A 24,899-nucleotide genomic window follows, 5' to 3' on the forward strand; every position below is an offset into this window, starting at 1 on the left:
CAATTTCAATGCACTTTTATGACTCAAAGAAGAGCTCCTAGCTGTGCCGTTGAGCCCTGCATCCCCTCCTTTTCACATTAACCCTGCGAACAAAAATGTGTCGTTAGTATGTACCCGGAACATCATGAAACGGTCGCCTAAAGTTGTCAGGATGTTGTGTCATGGTCCCCTGGAGGTTTTGTCTAGTTCCCGGTTTGTCCCGGGAAGTCCCCAATTAAATTTTTTGGGTCGTTCTTGGGACGTTGTGTCATGGTCTCCTGGAGGTTTTGTCTAGTTCCCGGTTTGTCCCGGGGACGTCCCCAACACAGGTTGGTGGCACCTTAATTGGGGAGAACAGGCTTGTGTTAATGACTGGAGCAGAATAAGTGGAATGGTATCAAATACATCAAACACATGGTTTCCAGGTGTTTGATGCCATTCCATTTGCTCCATTCCAGTCAATATTATGAGCAGTTCTCCCCTCAGCAGCCTCCTGTGGTCCCCAAGGACGTTTTTAGGATGTTCTTGGGACGTTGTGTCATGGTCCCCTGGAGGTTTTTGTCATGTGATGGTCCCAGGTGTCCCAAACCATTATAAGTAAAGTAATTAAATGTCATGTTTAGCATGTTACTGTACAGCCACTCAGTTCCAATTTAGGCGTTTATCAGTATCCAAATCTGTCATTTTCAACCGGTATACGGGTACGAGTGTAAAGGGCAACACAATTTGCATTGTAAAAAGTAATGTACAATTGCTTATAATACCATATATACTCCCATATGGTATTATGTTTGGAAGAAAAATATAAAATAATAATAATAATAAAATAAATTAAATGGAGGACCACCAGTGGTCCACGGACCACATGTTGGTAACCACTGCTCTAATTTACTGCTTAAATATGAGTAAAAAGATTCACACCAAAAACATTGATTATGTCAAGCGATTTTGTGCTGTAGTCCCTTGTCATCTCGTACTTTGACTATGATGTCACAGACTATTATTCACAAAACTCTTCTTGGTTGTGCTCTTCGTGGTTGAGGTACTTGATTAGTCGTGGTGGGAGGGGCAGTTTTTTGATGCACCTCAGTCTGTGGATTCCAACCTGCAGGCGAATCTTCAGCCTGCACAGCTGCATCAGTGGACGTGATGGCGCTGGAAGACAATGGCAACAGATACGGTAATACTGTATGTGACGCTTGTATATAGAAAATACAGAACATGTGCACAAGTCATTCCAAATAAGTGGCCGTTTGGGCAGTGTCATGTGTGCATGCATGCATCACATCCAGTGGTGGAAAAAGTACCCAACTGTCATACTTGAGTAAAAGTATAGATACCTTAATAGAAAGTTACTCAAGTAAAAGTGAAAGTCACTCAGTAAAATAGTACTTGAGTAAAAGTCTAAAAGTATTTGGTTATAAATATACTTAAGTATCAAAAGTACATGTAATTGCTCAAATATACTTAAGTATCAAAAGTAGAAGTAAAAGTATAAATCATTTCAAATTCCTTATATTAAGCAAAGCAGACAGCACCATTTTCTTGTTTTAAAAATGTACGGATAGCCAGGGGCACACTCCAACAATTAGACATTATTTACAAAAGAAGCATTTGTGTTTAGTGAGTCCGCCAGACCATAGGCAGTAGGGATGACCACGTGTTATCCTGCTAAGCATTCAAAATATAACGAGTACTTTGGGTTGTCAGGGAAAATGTATGGAGTAAAAAGTACAATATTTTCATTAGGAATGTAGTGAAGTAAAAGTAAAAGTTGTCAAGAATATAAATAGTAAAGTACAGTACAGATACCCAAAAAAATACTTAAGTAGTACTTTAAAGCATTTTTACTTAAGTACTTTACACCACTGATGACATCCCCCTCATCACATCAGTAACCCCGGCAGCCAAGGTTGTCAGGGGGTGTCAGCCGGGGGGTGGTCAGGGTCAATGGGTTCAGGGTTCTTCAACACCCTTGTAGGGGGGTTTGGGGGAAAATACATACACAACTTTCCTGATAATTTCGACAACCACAACTGAAATACCAATAATTTCTGTACTACATTAAACTCTTGGTCTAACTATTATAATTCACAAAGTCACCATAATAAATTAGGCTAACAACAAACTGGTCCATGTTATCAGGCTGGTGTGTTATTTAGCAATAAGCAATAAGCTAAATAACCTGTAGCCTAACTGATGCAGAATACTGGCTATAAATAAATAGGCTGAAGCCTGGGGTTGCCCATCTGCATTTGTGCATTTAGCCAGATCAGTGCTTCCAACCTTTAGTTAAGTTGGTTCTAGAAATATTCTAAGGGTGATTATTAGGTTGCATAAACATGATTAGTGCTGTCCCCCCACAATTTTGGCCTTCACATTTGTTTTCTGAACATAAATAAGGAGGATAGGCTGCCGCTGCTGGTCAAAGTCTGAGAGACAGGCAGGGCAAGCTGCACTGAGAGAAAAAGGCTTGCTTGAGCCTACTGCCCGAGGTTCAGATAATTATTTGAAGGTTTACAATACTTCCAAAGTTGTCATTGAGCTCTCAAAATTGATCCCAATATAACCGTTACCAATTACCACTTATTTTGAAAAATAGCGCTCACACGTGATATGTGCATCACTTCACAATAAAACTTTCTCCATTTGACTAAATATAACGTTCTATATTGCACGTTTCTCTGTTCTCCTTACAAGCCTTGCTTAACTTTTTTTCCCTTCTGAGGACTGGGCCAAACCAAAAGCATAATTGGTGGCAAGGGGATCCAATCATAAAATGAGGAATTGAGGAATTGAGAAACACTGTGTGGTGTAAAGCCACAGAAAGCCAGTAGCTACCTGACACTTTACGGTGGGAAAATAATTTCCAATCAATCAAATTCATCATGGTATATTATTGAGGGTTCAAATAGACCTGTCACTAATATAGTTGGAGTCATGACCCCCCTGTACCCATAGCAAGTTATGAGCCTGCCAGCAGCTGCTAGATAGACATTAGCTCTGGGATCCTGGTCAAGGCACCACTGTAACAGGCTGGTATGAACCCTGTTTATCAACCATGCATACAGTACTGCTACACCAAAATGCTATCTTATGTTGTGTAATATGTGTAGGTGTGTCTGTGTGTTTGTACAGTAAGTGTGCATGTGTGCGGGACTCTCACTTGCTTTCTCCTTGATGACTTCCCAGTCCTCCAAGCTATCTAGGTGCTCAGTAAGTCTGGAGCAGAGTTTCACATGGCCAACGTAATCCAGGAGCACATCTATGATTGGTCCTGCCCAGCGAGCAGAGATGATCTCACAGAACTAATGATGGAAACACAAAAAGCAATGGTAGGCTATGGTATATTGTATTTTGAAGTCCCTACTTTACAAGAAGTGTCCCAAATACAGTTGAAGTCCGAAGTTTACATACACTTAGGTTGGAGTCATTAAAACTCGTTTTCCAACCACTCCACAAATTTCTTGTTAACAAACTATCGTTTTGGCAAGTCAGTTAGGACATCTACTTTGGGCATGACACAAGTCATTTTTCACAGACAGATTATTTCACTTATAATTCACTGTATCACAATTCCAGTGGGTCAGAAGTTTACATACACGAAGTTGACTGTGCCTTTAAACAGCTTGGAAAATTCCAGAAAATGATGTCATGGCTTTAGAAGCTTCTGATAGGCTAATTGAAATCATTTGAGTCAATTGGAGGTGTACCTGTGGGTGTATTTCAAGGCCTACCTTCAAACTCAGTGCCTCTTTGATTGACATCATGGGAAAATCAAAAGTAATCAGCCAAGACCTCAGAAAAAAGATGGTAGACCTCCACAAGTCTGGTTCATCCTTGGGAGCAATTTCCAAACGACTGAAGGTACCACGTTCATCTGTACAAACAATAGTATGCAAGTATAAACACCATGGGACCACGCAGCCGTCATAGGAAGGAGACGCGTTCTGTCTCCTAGAGAATAACGTACTTTGGTGCGAAAAGTGCAAATCAATCCCAGAACAACAGCAAAGGACCTTGTGAAGATGCTGGAGGAAACAGGTACAAAAGTATCTATATCCACAGTAAAACTAGTCAAATATCGACATAACCTTAAAGGCCGCTCAGCAAGGAAGAAGCCACTGCTCCAAAACCGCCATAAAAAAGCCAGACTACGGTTTACAACTGCACATGGGGACAAAGATCATACTTTTTGGAGAAATGTCCTCTGGTCTGATGAAACAAAAATAGAACTGTTTGGCCATAATGACCATCGTTATGTTTGGAGGAAAAAGGGGGACCCTTGCAAGCCGAAGAACACCATCTCAACCGTGAAGCACGGGGGTGGCAGCATCATGCTGTGGGCATGCTTTGCTGCAGGAGGGACTGGTGCACTTCACAAAATAGATGGCATCATGAGGAAGGGAAATTATGTGGATATATTGAAGCAACATCTCAAGACATCAGTCAGGAAGTTAAAGCTTGGTCGCAAATGGGTCTTCCAAATGGACAATGACCCCAAGCATACTTCCAAAGTTGTGGCAAAATGGCTTAAGGACAACAAAGTCAAGGTATTGGAGTGGCCATCACAAAGCCCTGACCTCAATCCTATAGACAGTTTGTGGGCAGAACTGAAAAAGCGTGTGCGAGTAAGGAGGCCTACAAACCTGACTCAGTTACACCAGCTTTGTCAGGAGGAATGGGCCAAAATTCACCCAACGTATTGTGGGAAGCTTGTGGAAGGCTACCCGAAATGTTTGACCACAATTTAAAGGCAATGCTACCAAATACTAATTGAGTGTATGTAAACTTCTGACCCACTGGGAATGTGATGAAAGAAATAAAAGCTGAAATAAATCATAAATCTGACATTTCACATTCTTAAAATAAAGTGGTGATCCTAACTGACCTAAGACAGGGAAGTTTTACTAGGATTACATGTCAGGAATTGTGAAAAACTGAGTTTAAATGTATTTGGCTAAGGTGTATGTAAACTTCCGACTTCAACTGTACCTATGAGCTAACATGACAGCATAACAGTTACAGGCGATTACAGTGTAGGTAAACATTGTTACATAGTAAATCCAAAAAAACATTCCTTACCCCAGGACAATTCAACTGGTGACTATCCAGGAAAATAAAGACAAATTAGATCTCTGTTTCTGCATAGATCTGATAATTTATTGACGGTATATATTATGAAACAGTGTTCCTTTTTCTTTATTTCCACCTGGTGAATTGTCCTGGGGTAAGGAATGTTTTGGGGATTTTCAAGTCCCTCAGTCTAGGACCTGATGACCTTTTTGTTCAAGCTGGACTAAAGCGCATTTGGATACACTTTCTTTCCATTGTTACATAGTACTTACAACTGTTCTACTGTTGCCGGCAGCGTACCACCCTGCATCCCACTGCTGGCTTACCTCTGAAGCTAAGCAGGGTTGGTCCTGGATGGGAGACCAGATGCTGCTGGAAGTGTTGTTGGAGGACCAGTAGGGGGCACTCTTGTCTTAAGATCGAATCCCAGGGCAGTGAAGGGGACATTTCCCTGCTCAGAGTTCTGTCTTTCGGATGGGATGTTGAACAGTTGTCCTGACTCTCTGTGGTCATTAAAAATCCCACTTCTCGCAAGAGTTGGGGTGTTAATGCTGGTTTCCTGGCTAAATTTACATTTTGGCCACCTAATATTCCCCCTCATTCTTAATTGGCATTATATTTAGAGTGTATGTATATATATTACACAGACGCACATACTAAACATTTCACTGTTATTTTGTTTACCTGAACAGGTTCCCCGGTATTTCTGCGTGTATTGGTATTGTAGCGCAAGTCATCCCTCTCAGAGGTCTCCTGAAGGGGTGGGTGTGGACCACTGCCGTAAGTGCAACTAAAACAGGAGAGGGCGTCGCAGCCATTGTCCATCAGATACTTCAGCATGGACAGGTACTTCATACCGAACATGACGGTGGCCGGGAATGAGGTGGGGTGAGTGGGGACGTAGGCGTTGACATTGGCCCCGTGCTCCACCAGCAAAGTGACCAATTCGATACTTCCCTGCCTCACGGCTACCAGTAGTGGGTTGACGGTGTCCAGGTTTGGGATGGCGCCGGCTTCTAGAAGCATGGTGGTTGCATCCACGTTGCCGTTGGAGACGGCGAAATAGAGAGTCGTACTACGATGGTCCTCGTACATCATGGAGCGGTCCTCTGAAAGCATGGCGTTGACGTCGTAGCCGGCCTCAATCAAGACCTCCACAACTTCATCCCTGTTGCACTCGGCAGCCAGGTGGAGGGGACTGATTCCACTGCGATTCACTCTGTACTTGCTGGTGACTTTGATCAGCAATGACACGATACTGAAATAGAAAACCACACAGAGGAGGAAATTAGGTGGTTCCCAGAGTGGAGGATTAGGGTTAGGGTTAAAGCATTCCTTTAAAACGTTCCTAAAGTTTCCATGTTTTTCAGAAATCCCAGTTAGAGTATTCCCAGAAGGAGAATTCCCTCACTGGTTATTACCCTCCTGATCGTGGGAATCCTCCAACTGGAATCCTCCAACTGGAATTCTCCAACCGGAATCCGAGGTTGAAGTCCCCACAAGAAATCCATCACAGGACACAAAGCATACACATTCTATTCAGAAAAATAACATTTCTTCACAGCTTGGTTGTGGTGTGTCTAGAATATGTCACAGTTCTGACTAAATGTGTACACATACCTAGCATTTTGCTTTGTGTACTCTACGAACTGAATGATCACAGTTGCATTTTCATTGGTTGACAGTCCCTTTCTAACTTCAGTTTTTTTTCCAGCTTAGGTGCGGTGAAAGGTGCAAGTGAGATGTAGTTGGTGGAGTCCTCAACAGAAACTAGGGGGTAGAGTACAGTGGCAGTCGGTGCCGTTTAAGATGAGGGAGGACGATATAAAAAAAATTATGAGCATGGCCTTATTTCTATTACAGCATATTGGATGACTGTCATTCATATTCCATTCACCCAGCTCAATGTAACATCGATAGGTTTAGGCTACTACATTATACTCACATTTTCCCTATGTCCATCATGAGGTTGCTACAACCTAGCCTATGAATGAAAGTTTAGAAGGTAGGCGCACAGGTCGAGAGAAATGTGAGTATTTAAAAACTCTTAAATGTAAAGTCCCCATATTTGGGGACCCTATTTTTGTATTATGTTTTATTCAATTCAGTCTGGTTGGAGAACGGTAGCCCCTATCCGCAAAAGCAGGGTGTCTGCGGAAAGCTGAATATCTTGGCTATTGATCGGTGCCTTCAAATCTTTGGTGTGATTTACTACCATATATGGGCATACAAATTTATAAGGGCAGGCCGAGCCGATGACCTAATTTCGAGATGGCTGCTACCTACATTCCGGTTAGCGTTGTGAAGCATAAACAAAATTAACACGGAATACGTTGATACACACCGAAAGCCGGGACTCCACAGATAATGAGGACGTCTTATTTATCTGCCTGTGACCTACCGTTATTAGTCAAAATGTTTATTTTACACAACGTTTTCACCAAACAGCAAACATCTTAAAAGGTATGCTTTGATTTGGTCTGTGTTTGAGCTATAGCTACATGGGGGGTATCAAATTAATCATTCGGTTGGTAGCATCAAATCTAGCCTATTACCAATGTTATCTGATGATGTATGACTTAATGGCAACATCGAATGTCCACCGAGTGACTATTTCTTTGCGCATCAAAAATATGACGTTGCCTGCTTACGCGATGTAGCATCCATTACACAGGGGATTGGCTACTATGGTACCTTGACAGTCTTGTAGCCAATGAGATAAGCTTTCCAGGGATATGCAGTTGACCTGGGTGGGACAAAGCAAGGCCTAGAACCTTTTATGCATAATGTGAACTATTACTACCTGGCTCAGAGACTAGACGCACCGACCACGCTACATTACATTGTAAACAGATTTCATCGCTATAATTTAATCGCTTTAGCGTAAAAGATGGCTTCTCAAAAATAAAAGGGAAAAACGAAGAATATCGAACAGGAACATAAAAAGAAGGCAGCTATAAATAAGTATACCGACATAGAAGCTATGTCTATGTTATATAATTCCAAAGTAGTTATTGTCTATATTTCATATTAGTTCACTGTTTGCTGTTCTAGGTTTCATCCTTTGGAGAGGCCACTAAACTCTAATGGCCATTGTTTATTTGTGGTTCTCACCTCTGCCTTTGTCTCCAAAGTGTTACTGTTTGCATTGTGTGTATGCTTCACACCTTCTATGTGAGTCACTATACAGATAAAGTTTAGGCTTGGTGTTTTTACTTTACAGTAATGTCGTTTTGTAAATTTAGTCAACTGTAATTCTGTATGTCTTACAACAGTATATCCCTTTATTTTATTCACCACAGAGTGTAGGATGCAGAGGATTTGGATGATGACGTTTGGGAGCCACCCCTCCCCAGCAAGCGCCCCCGCCGGTCAAGGTCTTCACCCCCCACTGCTATGTCAATCACTCCATCTGATGGTTCTACATCCACCACTCAACAAAGGCCCCACTCCTCTTCAACCACCCCCACTGCAGTTTCAATCACTCCATCTGATGGTTCTACATCCACTACTCCGCAAAGACCCCACTCCTCTTCAACCACCCCCACTGCCGGCCCTGGCACCACTCCCCTCTCTGCAAGTTCATCTGGAGGTGCAGGGGCAGGGAGGAGATGTAGGCCTGCAGAGGGAGAGGCAGTGGAAGCAGCACAACAGAGGGAGATGAAACTGAGGACAGATGGCATACGGTCCTTGAAGATGATGAGGAGCCAGAATAATTTAGGTTTAAACCCAAACGACCTGAAGGCCCACAGTTGGTTAGTGATGAAACATACACCCCTTACAGCTGTTTCAGCTCTACTTTACCACCTCTGTACTGGGAACACTAATTAGTCATACCAACAAGTATGGGGACAAGAAGCAGCAGGGGAGAAGGAAGATGTCCTGGAAACCTGTCACCATGGGTGACATGCTCAATTACATTTCCTTCGTGATTTACATGGAACTGGTAAAGGTATCAAGACTAGTTGACAACTGGAGCAAGTCCCTACTCTTATCGATTCTTGGCCATCAACCGTACTCTTCACACGAGTGACCCACAAAAGGATCAGGAGAATGTCCAGAAGAAGGGGACTGCAGGGTATGATCATCTTGCTAGAGTCAATTCCCTTTATCATGACATGGTGGAGGCATGCAAAACTTACTTCCAGCCTGCTCAAAGTCTATCTATAGATGAGTTCATGGTTGCCTCAAAGGCTTGAATTGGCTTGAAGCAACATATGAAAAATAAGCCGACCAAATGGGGCTACAAGCTCTTTCTGCTAGCCGATTTAGCCTCTGTCTACAAGTGGAACTTTTTCATCTATGAAGGCAAGGCGATCACACCCACTGGGAAGGGCCTTAGTTATGACTCTGTCATGCAGCTGATGGACTTCCCCTTACTTGGCAGTGGGTACAAGCTCTTTGTGGACAACTTTTCATAGACCTCTTGAAAAAGAAAATAGGGGCTTGTGGCACCATTCGTCCTAACAGAATCGGTTTTCCCAAGACCAAGGTAAACGACATGACAAAGACAGCAGAGAGGGGGACCATACGTTGGATCAGGACTAACAAGCTGCTTTTTGTGAAATGGAAGGACACTAGGGAAGTAACCATGCTCCCAACACAGCATAAGGCATTCAATAACGACCATGTCTCAAGGAGGGTGAAAAATGCCAATGGGGCATGGGTGAGGTAGAATGTCCCAATTCCTGTTTCTGTGAAGGACTACAATGCCAGCATGGGGGGGTGTCGACCTATCTGATGCTCTGATAGGCTACTACCAGGTCCTCCACAAGACCAGGAAGTGGTATAAGTCTTTTTTTTACCACTTAGTGGACATTGCTACAGTAAATGCTTTCATTCTCCACAAGCAGATGGCCAAAGCAAAAGGTCAAACCCCTCTCTCCCAGTTGGCCTTCCAAGAGCAGCTGGTGTTGGAAATGGCTGAACTGGGGGCCCAAAGCAACCTCACAACCATTTACAATGACGGCCTACACCGGCCAAACCCGGACGACGCTGGGACAATTGTGCGCCACCCTATGGGACTCCCAATCACGGCCGGTTGTGATACAGCCTGGAATCGAACCAGGGGGTCTGTAGTGACGCCTCAAGCACTGAGATGCAGTGCCTTAGACCGCTGCGCCACTCGGGAGCCCAATAGTTCAGCTTATTTCAATTTTTGCACCTTTTTTAGTGGACACCTGTGTAACCAAGTTTGTGTTTGATAAGACATTTTATATATACTTTTATGTATATCTGTTGCTTTTTATATTGTTTTTGTAAACAGTTCATTTGTATGTGGGACCAATACATTGGACATGCCTAGGCTAAATGTTCAGGCACTTTGGAGAGGTTGAAGAAAACACTTGGACATCCCCTGTATGTCCCCCGACACGACCACAATGTTTGAGAGAATTTGGTGTTGTAGAAATTTAGTTTTTTATAGTGAACAATAACTTTTAGGCACATCCAGTGTGCAAAAACAGTGCAATTACCACATTCGGACACTTTGGAGAGGTTGAAAAGACACTTGAATGTACCCTGGATACCCCATAATACCACCACAATGTTTGAGTGAGGTTGATATGGTAGAAATAGTTTTTATACTGAACAAATAGCATTTAGGGATTGCAAATATGTAATAGCACTGGAATTATCTAATTTACAGACATATGCCACTTTGGAGAGGTTTAGGGACACTTGGAAATGTCCTGTGACCGCACCTGACAACACTTACTAAAACATCTGCCCATTTCTAGTTGTTAGGTCTATCAATCCCATTTTTTTCTGATATTGTTCACATATTGTGTAAGCCATCTGATGTGTTTCCAGCTCTGGGAATCAATAATTCACTAATAGCTTGTCAAAGAAAGATGTCTTTCAAAATGTATATATATATTTTAACTGTTATTTTGTGTGTGCTTGATCTTGTGTATTCTAAACTATGTAACCCCTATCTATCTTCTGATCATTTCCTCATAATCTCCCAGATGTCTTCTTTCCAAATGTACCAAGTTTTAGCATGTCAGAATCATGTAATTACACGTTAATAGCAGTTACTTTTGGGTATGTCTATTTAGGCGGAAATCTAAATTTTGCCATTTACATTTAAGAGGTTAACAGAACAAAAACTAAACTAGTGTTTATTCGCAGTGCTGAGAGATGGTATTGTAATTAACGTTAGCTAATGTATCATCCCCTCTCGACTGAGGTGAATGAATAAGCTACGCTAGTGAGTAGCTACCACAGCCAGGTCAGCTCTAGCCTCTAGTTATCTGTCAGATAGCGAAATGAGGTGGCTATTATTACTATGTAACAGCAGTTGTTTGTATGGAAATGTTTTGTTGCCTTTGTTTTGTCACGTTTCAGAAGTAAATGTACTTGGCAAGCTTTCGCAGTTGATGTACGTTAGAGAGAGAGAGAGCTGGCCAAAAGTTGGCTTACATTAGCTATTATATTTGCCTCAATCAAACTAGATCTCAATCAAAATATGAAACCATCGGCCAAATGATTGAAGGTTTTTTCAGTGCAATGTGAGTTGTATTAGTCAGTATGTCGATGTAACGTTATTGATCTATCAGTTTCCATAGCTAATTCCCTACTTTTCACACTGACACAGTAATATACTGCTCTAACGTTACAGGCTTCACTGTCATGGTGCACAGTAGAGCGTCAATTGGCCCAGCGTTGTCCAGGGTAGGGAGGGAATGGCCGGCAGGGATGTAGCTCAGTTGATAGAGCATGGCGTTTGCAACGCCAGGGTTGTGGGTTCGATTCCCACGGGGGGCCAGTATAAAAAAAAAAAAAAAAAGATGTATTCACTAACTGTAAGTCGCTCTGGATAAGAGCGTCTGCTAAATGACTAAAATGTAAATGTAAATGTAGAGGTCTGCGCCGGGACCGATTTCTTCATCCCGCTCCTGCCGGCTTTCTGTCCGACTCCCACCCGCTACCGCAATAACTGGTCCCAAACCGCAGTACCGCAATGTTATTTTAGGCGTATGTGACGCAGCTCACTTGCCAGCCATGGTCCCAGCAATTGTGTGCCCTATAGGCAATATCAAATGAGCAAAAATAACTTAAGAAATAGGTTAAATGACCAAAGATTTTCACCTGGCCCTTACATTGTATTACTGGGCTATATCAGCCAATATGCTAGATGTAGTTTGAAGAGAGCAGAGTTGGAAAGACTTGCACTTTCTCTTCAGCTATTTTTATAGCCTACCGTTTTAGGAGGATTTTCAGACAGAGGAATATGGGTGATCAATATTTAGACCTATTTCTAGGCAATGTAGTAAACTATAGCCTAATCATAGGCCTATTTAGGAAGTACATTTCCTTGGAAAGATAACTGTCCTGATCTCGCAGGTATGGCTACTGAACTGGAAGCAGCAAGAATGATGACAGCAACACTTGCTACGTTTTGCATAGTCCTATAGGATGTGGCCTACCTTTTAGGAGGAATGCCAAGAGTGTGCAAAGCTGTCATCAAGGCAAAGTGTGGCTATTTGAAGAATCTCAAATATAAAATATATTTAGATTTGTTTAACACTTTTTTTGGTTACTACATGATTCCATATGTGTTATTTCATAGTTTTGATGTCTTCACTATTATTCTACAATGTAAAAAATAGTTTAAAAAAATAAAGATAAACCCTTGAATGAGTAGGTGTGTCCAAACTTTTGACTGGTACTGTATTTACAAAAAAATATATGGGGGATTGGAAATGATGCAGACAATTACATTGATGGAAGCCACAATCTATCTGCAATATCAAAGCTGATCTACCTCAAAATTGTATTTATTTATTATTATATACAGTGAGGGATAAAATTATTTGATCCCCTGCTGATTTTGTATGTTTGCCCACTGACAAAGAATGTCAAAAATGTTATAAATTGATTTGCATTTTAATGAGGGAAATAAGTATTTGAACCCCTTTCAATCAGAAAGATTTCTGGCTCCCAGGTGTCTTTTATACAGGTAACGAGCTGTGATTAGGAGCACACTCTTAAAGGAAGTGCTCCTAATCTCAGTTTGTTACCTGTATAAAAGACACCTGTCCACAGAAGCAATCAATCAATCAGATTACAAACTCTCCACCATGGCCAAGACCAAATAGCTCTCCAAGGATGTCAGGGACAAGATTGTAGACCTACACAATGCTGGAATGGGCTACAAGACCATCGCCAAGCAGCTTGGTGAGAAGGTGGTGCGATTATTCGCAAATGAAAGAAACACAAAATAACTCCCTCGGCCTGGGGCTCCATGCAAGATCTCACCTCGTGGAGTTGCAATGATCATGAGAATGGTGAGGAATCAGCCCAGAACTACACGGGAGGATCTTGTCAATGATCTCAAGGCAGCTGGGACCATAGTCACCAAGAAAACAATTGGTAACACACTACGCCGTGAAGGACTGAAATCCTGCAGCGCCCGCAAGGTCCCCCTGCTCAAGAAAGCACATATACAGGCCCGTCTGAAGTTTGCCAATGAACATCTGAATGATTCAGAGGAGAACTGGGTGAAAGTGTTGTGGTCAGATGAGACCAAAATCGAGCTCTTTGGCATCAACTCAACTCGCTGTGTTTGGAGGAGGAGGAATGCTGCCTATGACTCCAAGAACACCATCCCCACCGTCAAACATGGAGGTGGAAACATTATGCTTTGGGGGTGTTTTTCTGCTAAGGGGACAGGACAACTTCACCGCATCAAAGGGACGATGGACGGGGCCATGTACCGTCAAATCTTGGGTGAGAATCTCCTTCCCTCAGCCAGGTCATTGAAAATGGGTAGTGGATGGGTATTCCAGCATGACAATGACCCAAAACACACGGCCAAGGCAACAAAGGAGTGGCTCAAGAAGAAGCACATTAAGGTCCTGGAGTGGCCTAGCCAGTCTCCAGACCTTAATCCCATAGAAAATCTGTGGAGGGAGCTGAAGGTTTGAGTTGCCAAATGACAATGACTTGGAGGAGATCTGCAAAGAGGAGTGGGACAAAATCCCTCCTGAGATGTGTGCAAACCTGGTGGCCAACTACAAGAAACGTCTGACCTCTGTAATTGCCGACAAGGGTTTTGCCACTAAGTCATGTTTTGCAGAGGGGTCAAATACTTATTTCCCTCATTAAAATGCAAATCAATTGATAACATTTTTGACATGCGTTTTTCTGGATTTTGTTGTTGTTATTCTGTCTCTCACTGTTCAAATAAACCTACCATTAAAATTATAGACTGATCATGTCTTTGTCAGTGGGCAAACGTACAAAATCAGCAGGGGATCAAATACTTTTTTCCCTCACTGTATACACTACCGTTCAAAAGTTTGGGGTAACTTAGAAATGTCCTTGTTTTTGAAAGAAAATCAATTTTTTTGTCCATTAAAATAACATCAAAATTGATCAGAAATACAGTGTAGACATTGTTAATGTTGTAAATGGCTATTGTAGCTGGAAACGGCTGATTTTTTATGGAATATCTACATAGGCATACAGAGGCCCATTATCAGCAACCATCAGTCCTGTGTTCCAATGTCACGTTGTGTTTGCTAATCCAAGTTTATCATTTTAAAAGGCTAATTAATCATTAGAAAACCCTTTTGCAGTTATATTAGCACAGCTGAAAACTGTTGTGCTGATTAAATAAGCAATAAAACTGGCCTTCTTGAGACTAGTTGAGTATCTGGAGCATCAGCAATTGTGGGTTCGATTACAGGCTCAAAATGGCCAGAAGCAAATAACTTTCTTCTGAAACTCATCAGTCTATTCTTGTTCTGAGAAATGAAGGCTATTCCATGCAAAAAATTGCCAAGAAACTGAAGATCTCGTACAACGCTGTGTACTACTCCCTTCACAGAACAGCGCAAACTGGCTCTAACCAGAACAGAAAGAGGAGTGGGAGGCCCCGGTGCACAATTGAGCAAGAGGACAAATACAGTGGGGAGAACAAGTATTTGATACACTGCCGATTTTGCAGGTTTTCCTACTTACAAAGTATATAGAGGTCTGTAATTTTTATCATAGGTACACTTCAACTGTGAGAGACGGAATCTAAAACAAAACTCCAGAAAATCACATTGTATGATTTTTAAGTAATTAATTTGCATTTCATTGCATGACATAAGTATTTGATCACCTACCAACCAGTAAGAATTCCGGCTCTCACAGACCTGTTAGTTTTTCTTTAAGAAGCCCTCCTGTTCTCCACTCATTACCTGTATTAACTGCACCTGTTTGAACTCGTTACCTGTATAAAAGACACCTGTCCACACACTCAATCAAACAGACGCCAACCTCTCCACAATGGCCAAGACCAGAGAGCTGTGTAAGGACATCAGGGATATAATAATTGTAGACCTGCACAAGGCTGGGATGGGCTACAGGACAATAGGCAAGCAGCTTGGTGAGAAGGCAACAACTGTTGGCGCAATTATTAGAAAATTGAAGAAGTTCAAGATGACGGTCAATCACCCTTGGTCTGGGGTTCCATGCAAGATCCCACCTCGTGGGGCATCAATGATCATGAGGAAGGTGAGGGATCAGCCCAGAACTACACGGCAGGACCTGGTCAATGACCTGAAGAGAGCTGGGACCACAGTCTCAAAGAAAACCATTAGTAACACAGTACGCCGTCATGGATTAAAATCCTGCAGCGCACGCAAGGTCCCCCTGCTCAAGCCAGCGCATGTCCAGGCCCGTCTGAAGTTTGCCAATGACCATCTGGATGTTCCAGAGGAGGAATGGGAGAAGGTCATGTGGTCTGATGAGACAAAAATAGTGCTTTTTGGTCTAAACTCCACTCGCTGTGTTTGGAGAAAGAAGAAGGATGAGTACAACCCCAAGAACACCATCCCAACCGTGAAGCATGGAGGTGGAAACATCATTCTTTGGGGATGCTTTTCTGCAAAGGGGACAGGACGACTGCACCGTATTGAGGGGAGGATGGATGGGGCCATGTATCGCAAGATCTTTGCCAACAACCTCCTTCCCTCAGTAAGAGCATTGAAGATGGGTCGTGGCTGGGTCTTCCAGCATGACAACGACCTGAAACACACAGCCAGGGCAACTAAGGAGTGGCTCCGTAAGAAGCATCTCAAGGTCCTGGAGTGGCCTAGCCAGTCTCCAGACCTGAACCCAATAAAAAATCTTTGGAGGGAGCTGAAAGTCCGTATTGTCCAGCGACAGCCCCGAAACCTGAAGGATCTGGAGAAGGTCTGTATGGAGGAGTGGGCCAAAATCCCTGCTGCAGTGTGTGCAAACCTGGTCAAGACCTACAGGAAACATATGATCTCTGTAATTGCAAACAAAGCTTTCTGTACCAAATATTAAGTTCTGATTTTCTGATGTATCAAATACTTATGTCATGCAATAAAATGCAAATTAATTACTTAAAAATCATACAGGTACAGTTGAAGTGTACCTATGATAAAAATTACAGACCTCTACATGCTTTGTAAGTAGGAAAACCTGCAAAATCGGCAGTGTATCAAATACTTGTTCTCCCCACTGTACATTAGAGTGTCTAGTTTGAGAAACAGACGCCTCACAGGTCCTCAACTGGCAGCTTCATTAAATAGGACCCGCAAAACACCAGTCTCAACGTCAACATTGAAGAGGCGACTCCGGGATGCTGACCTTCTAGGCAAAAGTCTTGGGGGTGTGGTTTGATGTGGCAGTTACTGATGTTTGTCCCCCATGAGACACCATATGAACAAAGCCAGTATCACTTCCTAAAAATAGTCAGACTTTATGTAAGATAACTCAAGCAATCTGTTAATAATTTTGATGTTTTTGCAGAGGAGGTTTTAGTCATGCAATTTTACATCTAGCTAAGGTGTTTGGTGCAGTATTTCTCAAGAACAAAATGTGTGCCATATTGTCTTACATAAACAAATCCAATCAGCTGTGCTGCTGGGCAGGTCTGTCTCACTGTCTGTGTGTTCTGCCATACGATTGGATAGACCTCAAACACCGCCAATGTTTGTCCCGTATTAGTGGGCAAGTGGGCATTGTAGAAATCAAAACCCAACCTTACATTTACATTTTAGTCATTTAGCAGACGCTCTTATCCAGAGCGACTTACAGTTAGTGAGTGCATATGTTATTTTTTGTTATCTTACCTTCATGTAAGTCATGGAGAACTCTTGTATACAAAACTCTGTTTTGGACGATACTGACTTTATGACTGGACATGCTGTTTTCGACAAGAGAAGTTAGTTCTAGAGTTCAGTTCTGCTTTAAGGGCGCTGTGCAGGGATATTTGTAGTATTCCCATGTATCAAGGTAATGTAAGCAAATTGCAGGTACCCATCAGTTCCTCGTTGGGCAGCGATATGTAGTGGCAGAAGTCCTCTATTGCCTGCTTTGTTGGCGTCAGCATCCTGAGAAAGAAGAAGCTCCACAATGTCCTCATGGCCATTCTTAGCCGCTTCATACAGAGCTGTGGCCCCATCACTTGCCTCACTGTTGATATCAGCACCTACAACATATTCAGTGCAAATTACAGTTAGAAAAGTCAACAAAATATCCATAGTGAGAGCTCCATAACAGCTTTATGTGATCTTTGGCCGATCTTCAAGGCATTCCTAGTCGATCACAAAACATGTCTGTAAAAAACCCAACAATAAAGACCTGCGCTCCCTTTTATTTTTCCGCTGTTGGCAGTAGGTGACCTTGATTCAGAAGCCCTGCGCACTGGATAAGCAAAGTGTTCCCATTCTGAACCATTTTATTTGTCTGAAAATATCAACTCTGTCTACCTGGCGGACCGGGAGATCTGTGGCTAAACCGAGTGGACCTACTGTACTGGCCAATCGGATAGCTCAAATCGCTGTGCTTACAAAGCGCTTCCACGACCCCTGCCACAGCAAAGTTTGATACTAGCTTACATAAGATTGAATAACTTTTAAAACCATGACCACAGAGAGACTGTCAAAGAATACAGCAAAGAGTTGCTGTTTTTACGAGTGAGTTAATGTTACATTTTTTATTCAGCACTGTCAACACTGTTTTTATTCATAACTATTACCAAACATAAAACGCGCTGCAGCTGCAATGAATGAGTAGCCAAGTGTATCGATAGCCCTGCATTTTTATTATTATTAGCAGCATGTCGTGTCTCTTTTAATATCATGGAATATTTCACTTTCTCTGGTCATAGGAACAACATTAATTTGTGCATGAGGCAGATGCGGTGTGACTCGAGTTTTGCCATCTGGTGAAAGATGGTGTCCCCTCTCTTTGGTCAGTCTCACCGGAGGAAAGAAAGGAGAGAGAAGGGACAGTGAGAGGTGGACTCTCTGCTGCTCTCTCCCTCCCTCCCTCCCTCCCTCCCTCCCTCCCTCCCTCCCTCCCTCCCTCCCTCCGCTGAGACAAATGCTGGGAACTCAGAAATCTCTGACTTCTGACTTCAGTGCGTTCAAGACAACTGTGAAAAATCGTTTTGAACGGTCATCCAACTCGGAATTCCAAGTCGGAAACTCTGGCATCTTTCTAGACCTACGATCACTGACGTCATGATTTGACCTTGTTTTGTTTTTTTCTCGAGTTCCCAGTTGTCTTGAAAGCACAATTAACATCAGAAGCAGGTACCATCAGTCCAATAAAATAAAAAAGCTAATTATTTGGAAATTATTTCAATTTATGCTCAGCTGTGCCTTGCAAAGTGCTACACCAACTGATCTATTTAGTAATCAAACCTTGAGTTTTCAAATATAATATGGTCTGAGAAGAACAATATTGGCAGGCCAGGCATGTTGTAGCCAATATGCTGTGATTATGTACTAGGCCTACTGCACAAACCTCATTCTAACAGAATAACTGTTTTTATTAGGTTAATGTAAAAAAAAAAAAATCATGTTTAAAAAATAATCTGAGTTTTGGATCTCGGCTTGCTTTTTGACTGCGAAAGTGATCTTGACTCAGAAAATGTTGGTGACTACTGACCTACAGAGTTCACCCATTTTTCCAGGGGAAAGACGTACCGTGTTTAATGAGAAATCGAAGTGTTTCCACGTGTCCACTCTGGGCTGCAGTAAACAGGGGCGCGATACCATACATGTTGGTCGGGCTGAGTTTAGCCCCGGCCTGGACCAAGATCTCACAGATCTCCACGTTGTTGCGGCTCACAGCCTCCTGGAGAGCTGTACAGCCCTGAATGCAGTGTTTGTTCACCACAGCACCGTGATTCAGAAGCATGACCACAATCTCAGCATTACCACTTTCACAAGCTGTGGAATACAGTCAAATATTAAGTTAAATGGAAGAAATCCCAGACTTTGTTAGTCATGGAAGACATTGTTTCCTAAACAAGTGTTTGGGGTATTCCCAGGGTACGCAAGACAGCTTGGCATGGTATTGGAAGAGACATTCTGTAATGGCAGATTTTGAGTGTAGCTGTATTTCTCATATCAAGCCATCGCTGTCTCCCAATACCTTTCCTTTCTCATGAAGTGTGCACTTGTTCACTAGTACTCCCCACAAATGCAAAAGCATTAGATCCGTGTAGTCTTGGGCTGAAGGAATTCTTGTACCAGTAATTTTCTTTCTAATCCATGAAGGGCAAGTTTTTCATCCAGTTTTTTTCTCACAGTGTGCTGATCTTGCTGCCCAACACATAATTTTACTATCAGTCAAGTAGCCTATGACTTACTACACTTAAAATAAAAGGATAATTACAAAGAGATCGGCAGATATTGTAGGTCTCTAAGGCAAATGTTACCTTTGTAGAGTGGGGTCTCTCTGTCCTTGTTGGCGAGGTCTGGATCAGCCCCTTTCTCCAGAAGCGTCTCTACACAGGCCACCTTTTCCCTGTACACTGCCAAGATGAGAGCAGTCTGGCCTTTCAGGTCACACTTGTTAATCATACTAGGTTGAGCTTGAAAAGTGAAAAGAAGAACACAGGAGATAAAAATTTGACTAGGCTATACTTTATTTTATACTTTATTTTAGTCTGCTACTTAGCTGGCTTTTACTTGGTATGGACTGCTATTGTGCTCAATTGTTCAATTCTTTGACGTGAGCCCAGAAATATCCATTGTTACCACTAGGGCTGTGGCGGTCATGAAATTTTGTCAGATGGTGATTGTCAAGAAAATAACTGCCTTAACATAAACACATTTAGCATCTCCTGGCTTCCACGAATAGCCTACAACCACTGATACAGACCTTTGGAACGTCTACATTTTAAAAAGTATAATAAATCCATGTAATATAGCCTACACCGTCACAATAAATCCATTATTTATTTTAGACAGGTCTAAATAAACATGATATGAAGAAAATGTAGTCTATTTCAGAAGAACAGAATAGCATACTCTGAGTTGTCCTTATGTTAGGCCCTGATCTGGCTATGCCATATGGCTGTGGGCTACATTAGTTCATTTAGCGGACAAGATTTGCTACGAATTCCGTGGCATTATTTTATATAATTTTATAGTATGAAGAATACAACTGAACATAGCTGAATAAAATAGAAAGGATATTTTCTCCAAACGATTTGAGGGAGTGCGCACATGCATCTATTCTGTGTTGAGCAGTTAACAACAGCAGGTACTCCTACAGTATATGCTTAATTTAGAGTTATTTATGTAACTTTAGTTGTGATACAAACGTTGGATTTTTAATACATTCTAAGGCTGCATGATGCAACTCTAATGATGATTTCAAAAAAGTCACATGAAAGGCATGAGCTCTGCTTTGTTTTTTGTGCAGGCTGTACACACTTCATCAGTCTCTCATTCACAATTTGACAAGCACTTGATAATGCCTTGAATTTCCCAGCGGCATCCCATTTGTGTGGCCGTAATGCCCCCTAAAAAAATCCATGCCTTTTGTGGCCATTGTGCCCTTGGGCTGAATCTAATAATTATAATTCCCTTCTCCCGGCTGCATGCTCCAAAGCACCTCTCACTCAAATGTCTCTCTGTCACGTGATCTGGTCTTTCTCACAAGCTTCAAGTGAAGACAGACACATTGGGGACTCAACTGCATGCGTCCTTATCCAATTACGAGGCGCATATTGAAGATATTGGAAAAACTGTCCACATTTACTTTTCGTCAGCCAACAAGATGAGTAGACCTAACGAACAGCAAAAGCACTAGCCTATGTCAATCTACCATCCCCCATAGTACAAAAGTTGACCTATTCTGTGCGAGAAATAAATATTCCAAACATAGTCTGGGACAGTTGTGGGATGAGATAGATCCCAAATTAATACAACCACTAGCATCCCAAAAACGTTTTTAAGCAATGAGGCTGACACAACAGATCAGAATGTTTAGCTTAAAATGTTGATAAACTATTAGGCTATTTCTTCACATTATAAGCGCAGCAATGCACACATGGCAGTAGGCTATAAGCGCGAATGTTCCATTAGCTAGAAAACACCATACTCAAAAGTGACCGCAAATGTGATTATGCATGTAATGCTTTTATTATAAAGGTGCATTTTTATGGTGAAAATTATCTTCCCCAAACTTGAAACTCACGTGGTGTGTATGTATGCCAGTTAGGCTCTACACCTGTTGGAGAGCAGATTAATGTGCTTCATTTTAAGAAGTTATTTGGCCACTTTAGTTGTGATACAAACCTTATCAAAACATATAGGCCTACGGGCTAGAGTACATGAGGTGTGTGACTATTATTTGGAAAAGTTGCAAAACAAGGCACTGTTTCTTGCCTTACTGCACACAAGCTGGGCATCATTCACAAGTGATAATATATCATTCACAAGTGATAGGCTAATATTGTCACCCATCAGACTATTCTTGATTTAATCTTGTCTTTACATATAGTAAATAATATATGTGTGACATTTGTTTTGATTTAGAATGGACCATTATCATGCACCTGTCTCGAAACAGGGGCAGTGGAAAAAAATTAATGTAATCCGTATGCCCTTAAATAGCGAATGGAGGATGCTTTTCCCATGGGTCATTTTCATGCCAGCCAGGTAGGCTATACTCCTGTTTTAAAGAGAAGCAATGTGCTTAATATTAGGAAAGGATAAATAAATATAGTTGGCCTGGCCTATTTTTAATAGAGGCCTTCACCCTATAGAAATGTTGTGCAACATAAGATCATGGGCTGTCATGAAGTGTTTGATTACATTTGCATTGATGTCAGAGTGATTAGAGGGACAATAGAGTGCTGAGTACCAGACAGTTAGCAAGTTTGGTAGGCTACTAATGACCATCAGCAGCATCAGCGCTTGGAGAAACCTAATTACAGTGACTAAACCGTCACGTGGAATTTGACTGCCATCATGACTCGTGACCGCCGGTGTGGTGGTAATAAGGTCACTGTAACAGCCCTAGTTACCACTACACACTTTTCCGGTAAATATCAGGTCAACAGGATGAAATGGGACTGTAAAATAATGTGATAAAAGTCTTACCAAAAAGGACAACAACAATGATCCCAAAAATTACTGTACTAATGTTAAACATTAACCTATCACTAGACATGGAACATCTATGGAGTTTTGAATTGCACTTACCCCCAAGAAGAACCCTGACACACTGGTCTTGACCATAATATGCAGCCTCGTGCAGCGGGATCCATCCATACTTGTCAGGCCACAGTATGTTATTCCCAGTGTTTTTAGCCATAGCTCGTACTGTAGTCACATCACCATTCAGGATGGCTTTCACAATAGTGTCCTGTTCCCTAATAGGCAAACATACCCATCATCATCCACTTGCTTTTTTTCTCTAGCCCACATATACAAGACATTAAGCGGCAATCCAGATCATTCTCAAACTCAGTAACTCTGTCAGTGATTCCTTTTTTAATTTGGTAACTATGAGTTATGGATAGTGGATTAAAACAAAATACACACATCCTTAGTTAGGGTTTATGGTGTTGGAAAAACATTGGTTACCTTAAATGGGAATTCCACCACTTTAAAACTCATATGTATTATCTCCAGCACAATACCAGTGTCTACATTTGTGAAAATAGTGCTGTGGTTAAAATATAAGATTTTAAAAAGTGCAATATAATGATGTCATCAAAACTAAAAACGTTTTTAAAAACAGTGAATTATAAACACTACTAGAATCGTGGTGACACGGTGAGCAGGAAAATGCCCTCCCCTGGCTAGAAACGTTTTGAAAATCAATGTTGTGCACTGTTGTTCAGTTGTAACTGCCATTTTGAGGACCTTTTCTTATCTTGAAAAGTGAAAAGTGGTGGAATTTCCCTTCAAACAGATCTTTCCCAGCAGGTTTGTATCCTGTAAGGTGGAAAAATTGCATACAATAAATGTCATCACATATTATACAAACATCATTGCATATCCTAAAGTGTTCATGTCTTGGTGTGAAGGGAAGATGTGTTGCTAAGATATCCTTTGTGAAAGAAGACACTTACTCCTCTGTCTCCGGCACGTACTGAATGGAGCCATCGCCTCTGTGCTATGCCAGCATGCGCTTTCCATTGCCTGTGACAAAATGAGTCGCCACAACGTCATCACATTTCCTTCTCTCTTCACATTTACTTCTCCTACTACAAGAACAGTGATATATACTAATTTGACAGTCACAGCTGACTGCTGCAAATGTGAACGTGAAATTAACTAAACTAATACAGGACCCTAAGCTCATTGGATATTATGTGTTTCTTCAAAGTGAAATGTTTGATTCTCATTGCTGACATGCGTACTATGGAAAGCTCTATATCAATCACTACAGTACACCCATCTAAAATACCTGTCCACGATCACAATTCTAGTTCATATCGGCACTTTAATGTTCCTCTGAAAGCTTTTTTTAGGGGTAGGCTTGAGACGTGAATATCCAACATGTACAGTTGCAGGGCACTAAAAAGTTTGTTTAATTTAAAAAACAACTGGTACCCTGTTACAGGTTTTTGTGACAAACTATCGTTAGGAGATGCTAGAGCACCGTGTTGCACAAGCACACGCAATGCAGCAATTGTCCTGCCAATACCGTAACATGACCTAGCTAACCTTATAAAGCCCTCAATCTTGCATCCAACTCAGCACAGAGACTTGTTTTCATCAGTGTTGCTATTTTTCAACCTTGGTGACGTGAACTTCAGACCATGCTACTTGGATCTATTCCCAAAATGCCTGTTGGGTAAGGGGCCAGTACCATGAGATGTGATGGGACAGGTGTTTGGCACGTGGCCCACTGGGAAGCAATCAAACCAGCCTGTAAACAAGGTGATTTATGTCAACAAACGATACTCTAGGCCTCTCAGTTTTCCAGCTAGCAGTAAGCGGGTAAATAGTTTAGTCACGTTAGCTAAGCAGATGTAAACAACTCACAAGTCAAGTCATTCATTTGAGAAAACAGTCACTCTCATGCATACCTGCAACCTACATATGATATCGAATGGCAAATCCCACAAAGAACGTAAGGTTATATAATTCGGGAAACATTTGCTTTGATGGAGATGTCTGTACAGTGACACATTTGACTGACTAGAGCACTATAATAATCAGAGAACACTTTCCTTGAACTTGCCTTGACTGGCAACACTTTGTATTACTTTGTCCTTGTGCCATGTAGTGACTTGATAACTAACTACTTTGTAATGACCAGATAACTACTACTGTACACTGTAACTACAGATATGGTATGTAATAAGGACAGTTATCGTGCAACATGTAATTATGCCAATAAATTAGAATTGTATGTAACTATCCATAGCCTACAACTTAATATAAATGTTGGACAAAACCCAAAGTGGATAAGGCTCTTTTCAGCTGGCACATACGCGTCAGTTGGGTTGGCAGTAGGCGGCCTATGGCTTGGTTCCTGCCTTGGTGGATTTGGTGGGTTCGGCCTGGTTGGAGGTGGATTTGCCCTATACTGGACTGTTCTTCTGCCTAGAGCTG

At 41.8% G+C, this 24,899-nt stretch overlaps 1 protein-coding gene across 1 annotated transcript; it reads right to left on the bottom strand.

The window, feature by feature from the left end:
* Window positions 1-405: 405 nt before the first annotated feature.
* On the bottom strand, window positions 406-24,863 carry LOC121548773 (ankyrin repeat and SOCS box protein 2-like). The gene is made up of 10 exons (XM_041860329.2): window positions 24,779-24,863; window positions 23,408-23,477; window positions 23,199-23,270; window positions 22,533-22,702; window positions 19,754-19,909; window positions 19,017-19,262; window positions 17,341-17,512; window positions 5,740-6,313; window positions 3,146-3,287; window positions 406-1,134 (listed from the first exon to the last, which is right to left on the bottom strand). The coding sequence occupies exons 4-10, from the start codon at window positions 22,642-22,644 to the stop codon at window positions 980-982; spliced, it is 1,557 nt and encodes a 518-aa protein (XP_041716263.2). The 5' UTR covers window positions 22,645-22,702; window positions 23,199-23,270; window positions 23,408-23,477; window positions 24,779-24,863; the 3' UTR covers window positions 406-979.
* Window positions 24,864-24,899: the final 36 nt, after the last annotated feature.

The sequence above is a fragment of the Coregonus clupeaformis genome, chromosome 33, assembly GCF_020615455.1.
Source record: "Coregonus clupeaformis isolate EN_2021a chromosome 33, ASM2061545v1, whole genome shotgun sequence".
In the NCBI taxonomy this organism is placed as follows: domain Eukaryota; kingdom Metazoa; phylum Chordata; class Actinopteri; order Salmoniformes; family Salmonidae; genus Coregonus; species Coregonus clupeaformis.

Excerpts from the sequence above, each read along its gene's own strand:
- LOC121548773 (XM_041860329.2), bottom strand. The coding sequence starts at position 22,644 with ATGGCTAAAAACACTGGGAATAACATACTGTGGCCTGACAAGTATGGA. Across the intron at positions 19,910-22,532 it reads TGTCAGGGTTCTTCTTGGGG|CTCAACCTAGTATGATTAAC; the intron begins GTAAGTGCAATT and ends TCACTTTTCAAG. Across the intron at positions 1,135-3,145 it reads AGTCATCAAGGAGAAAGCAA|CGCCATCACGTCCACTGATG; the intron begins GTGAGAGTCCCG and ends ATTGTCTTCCAG.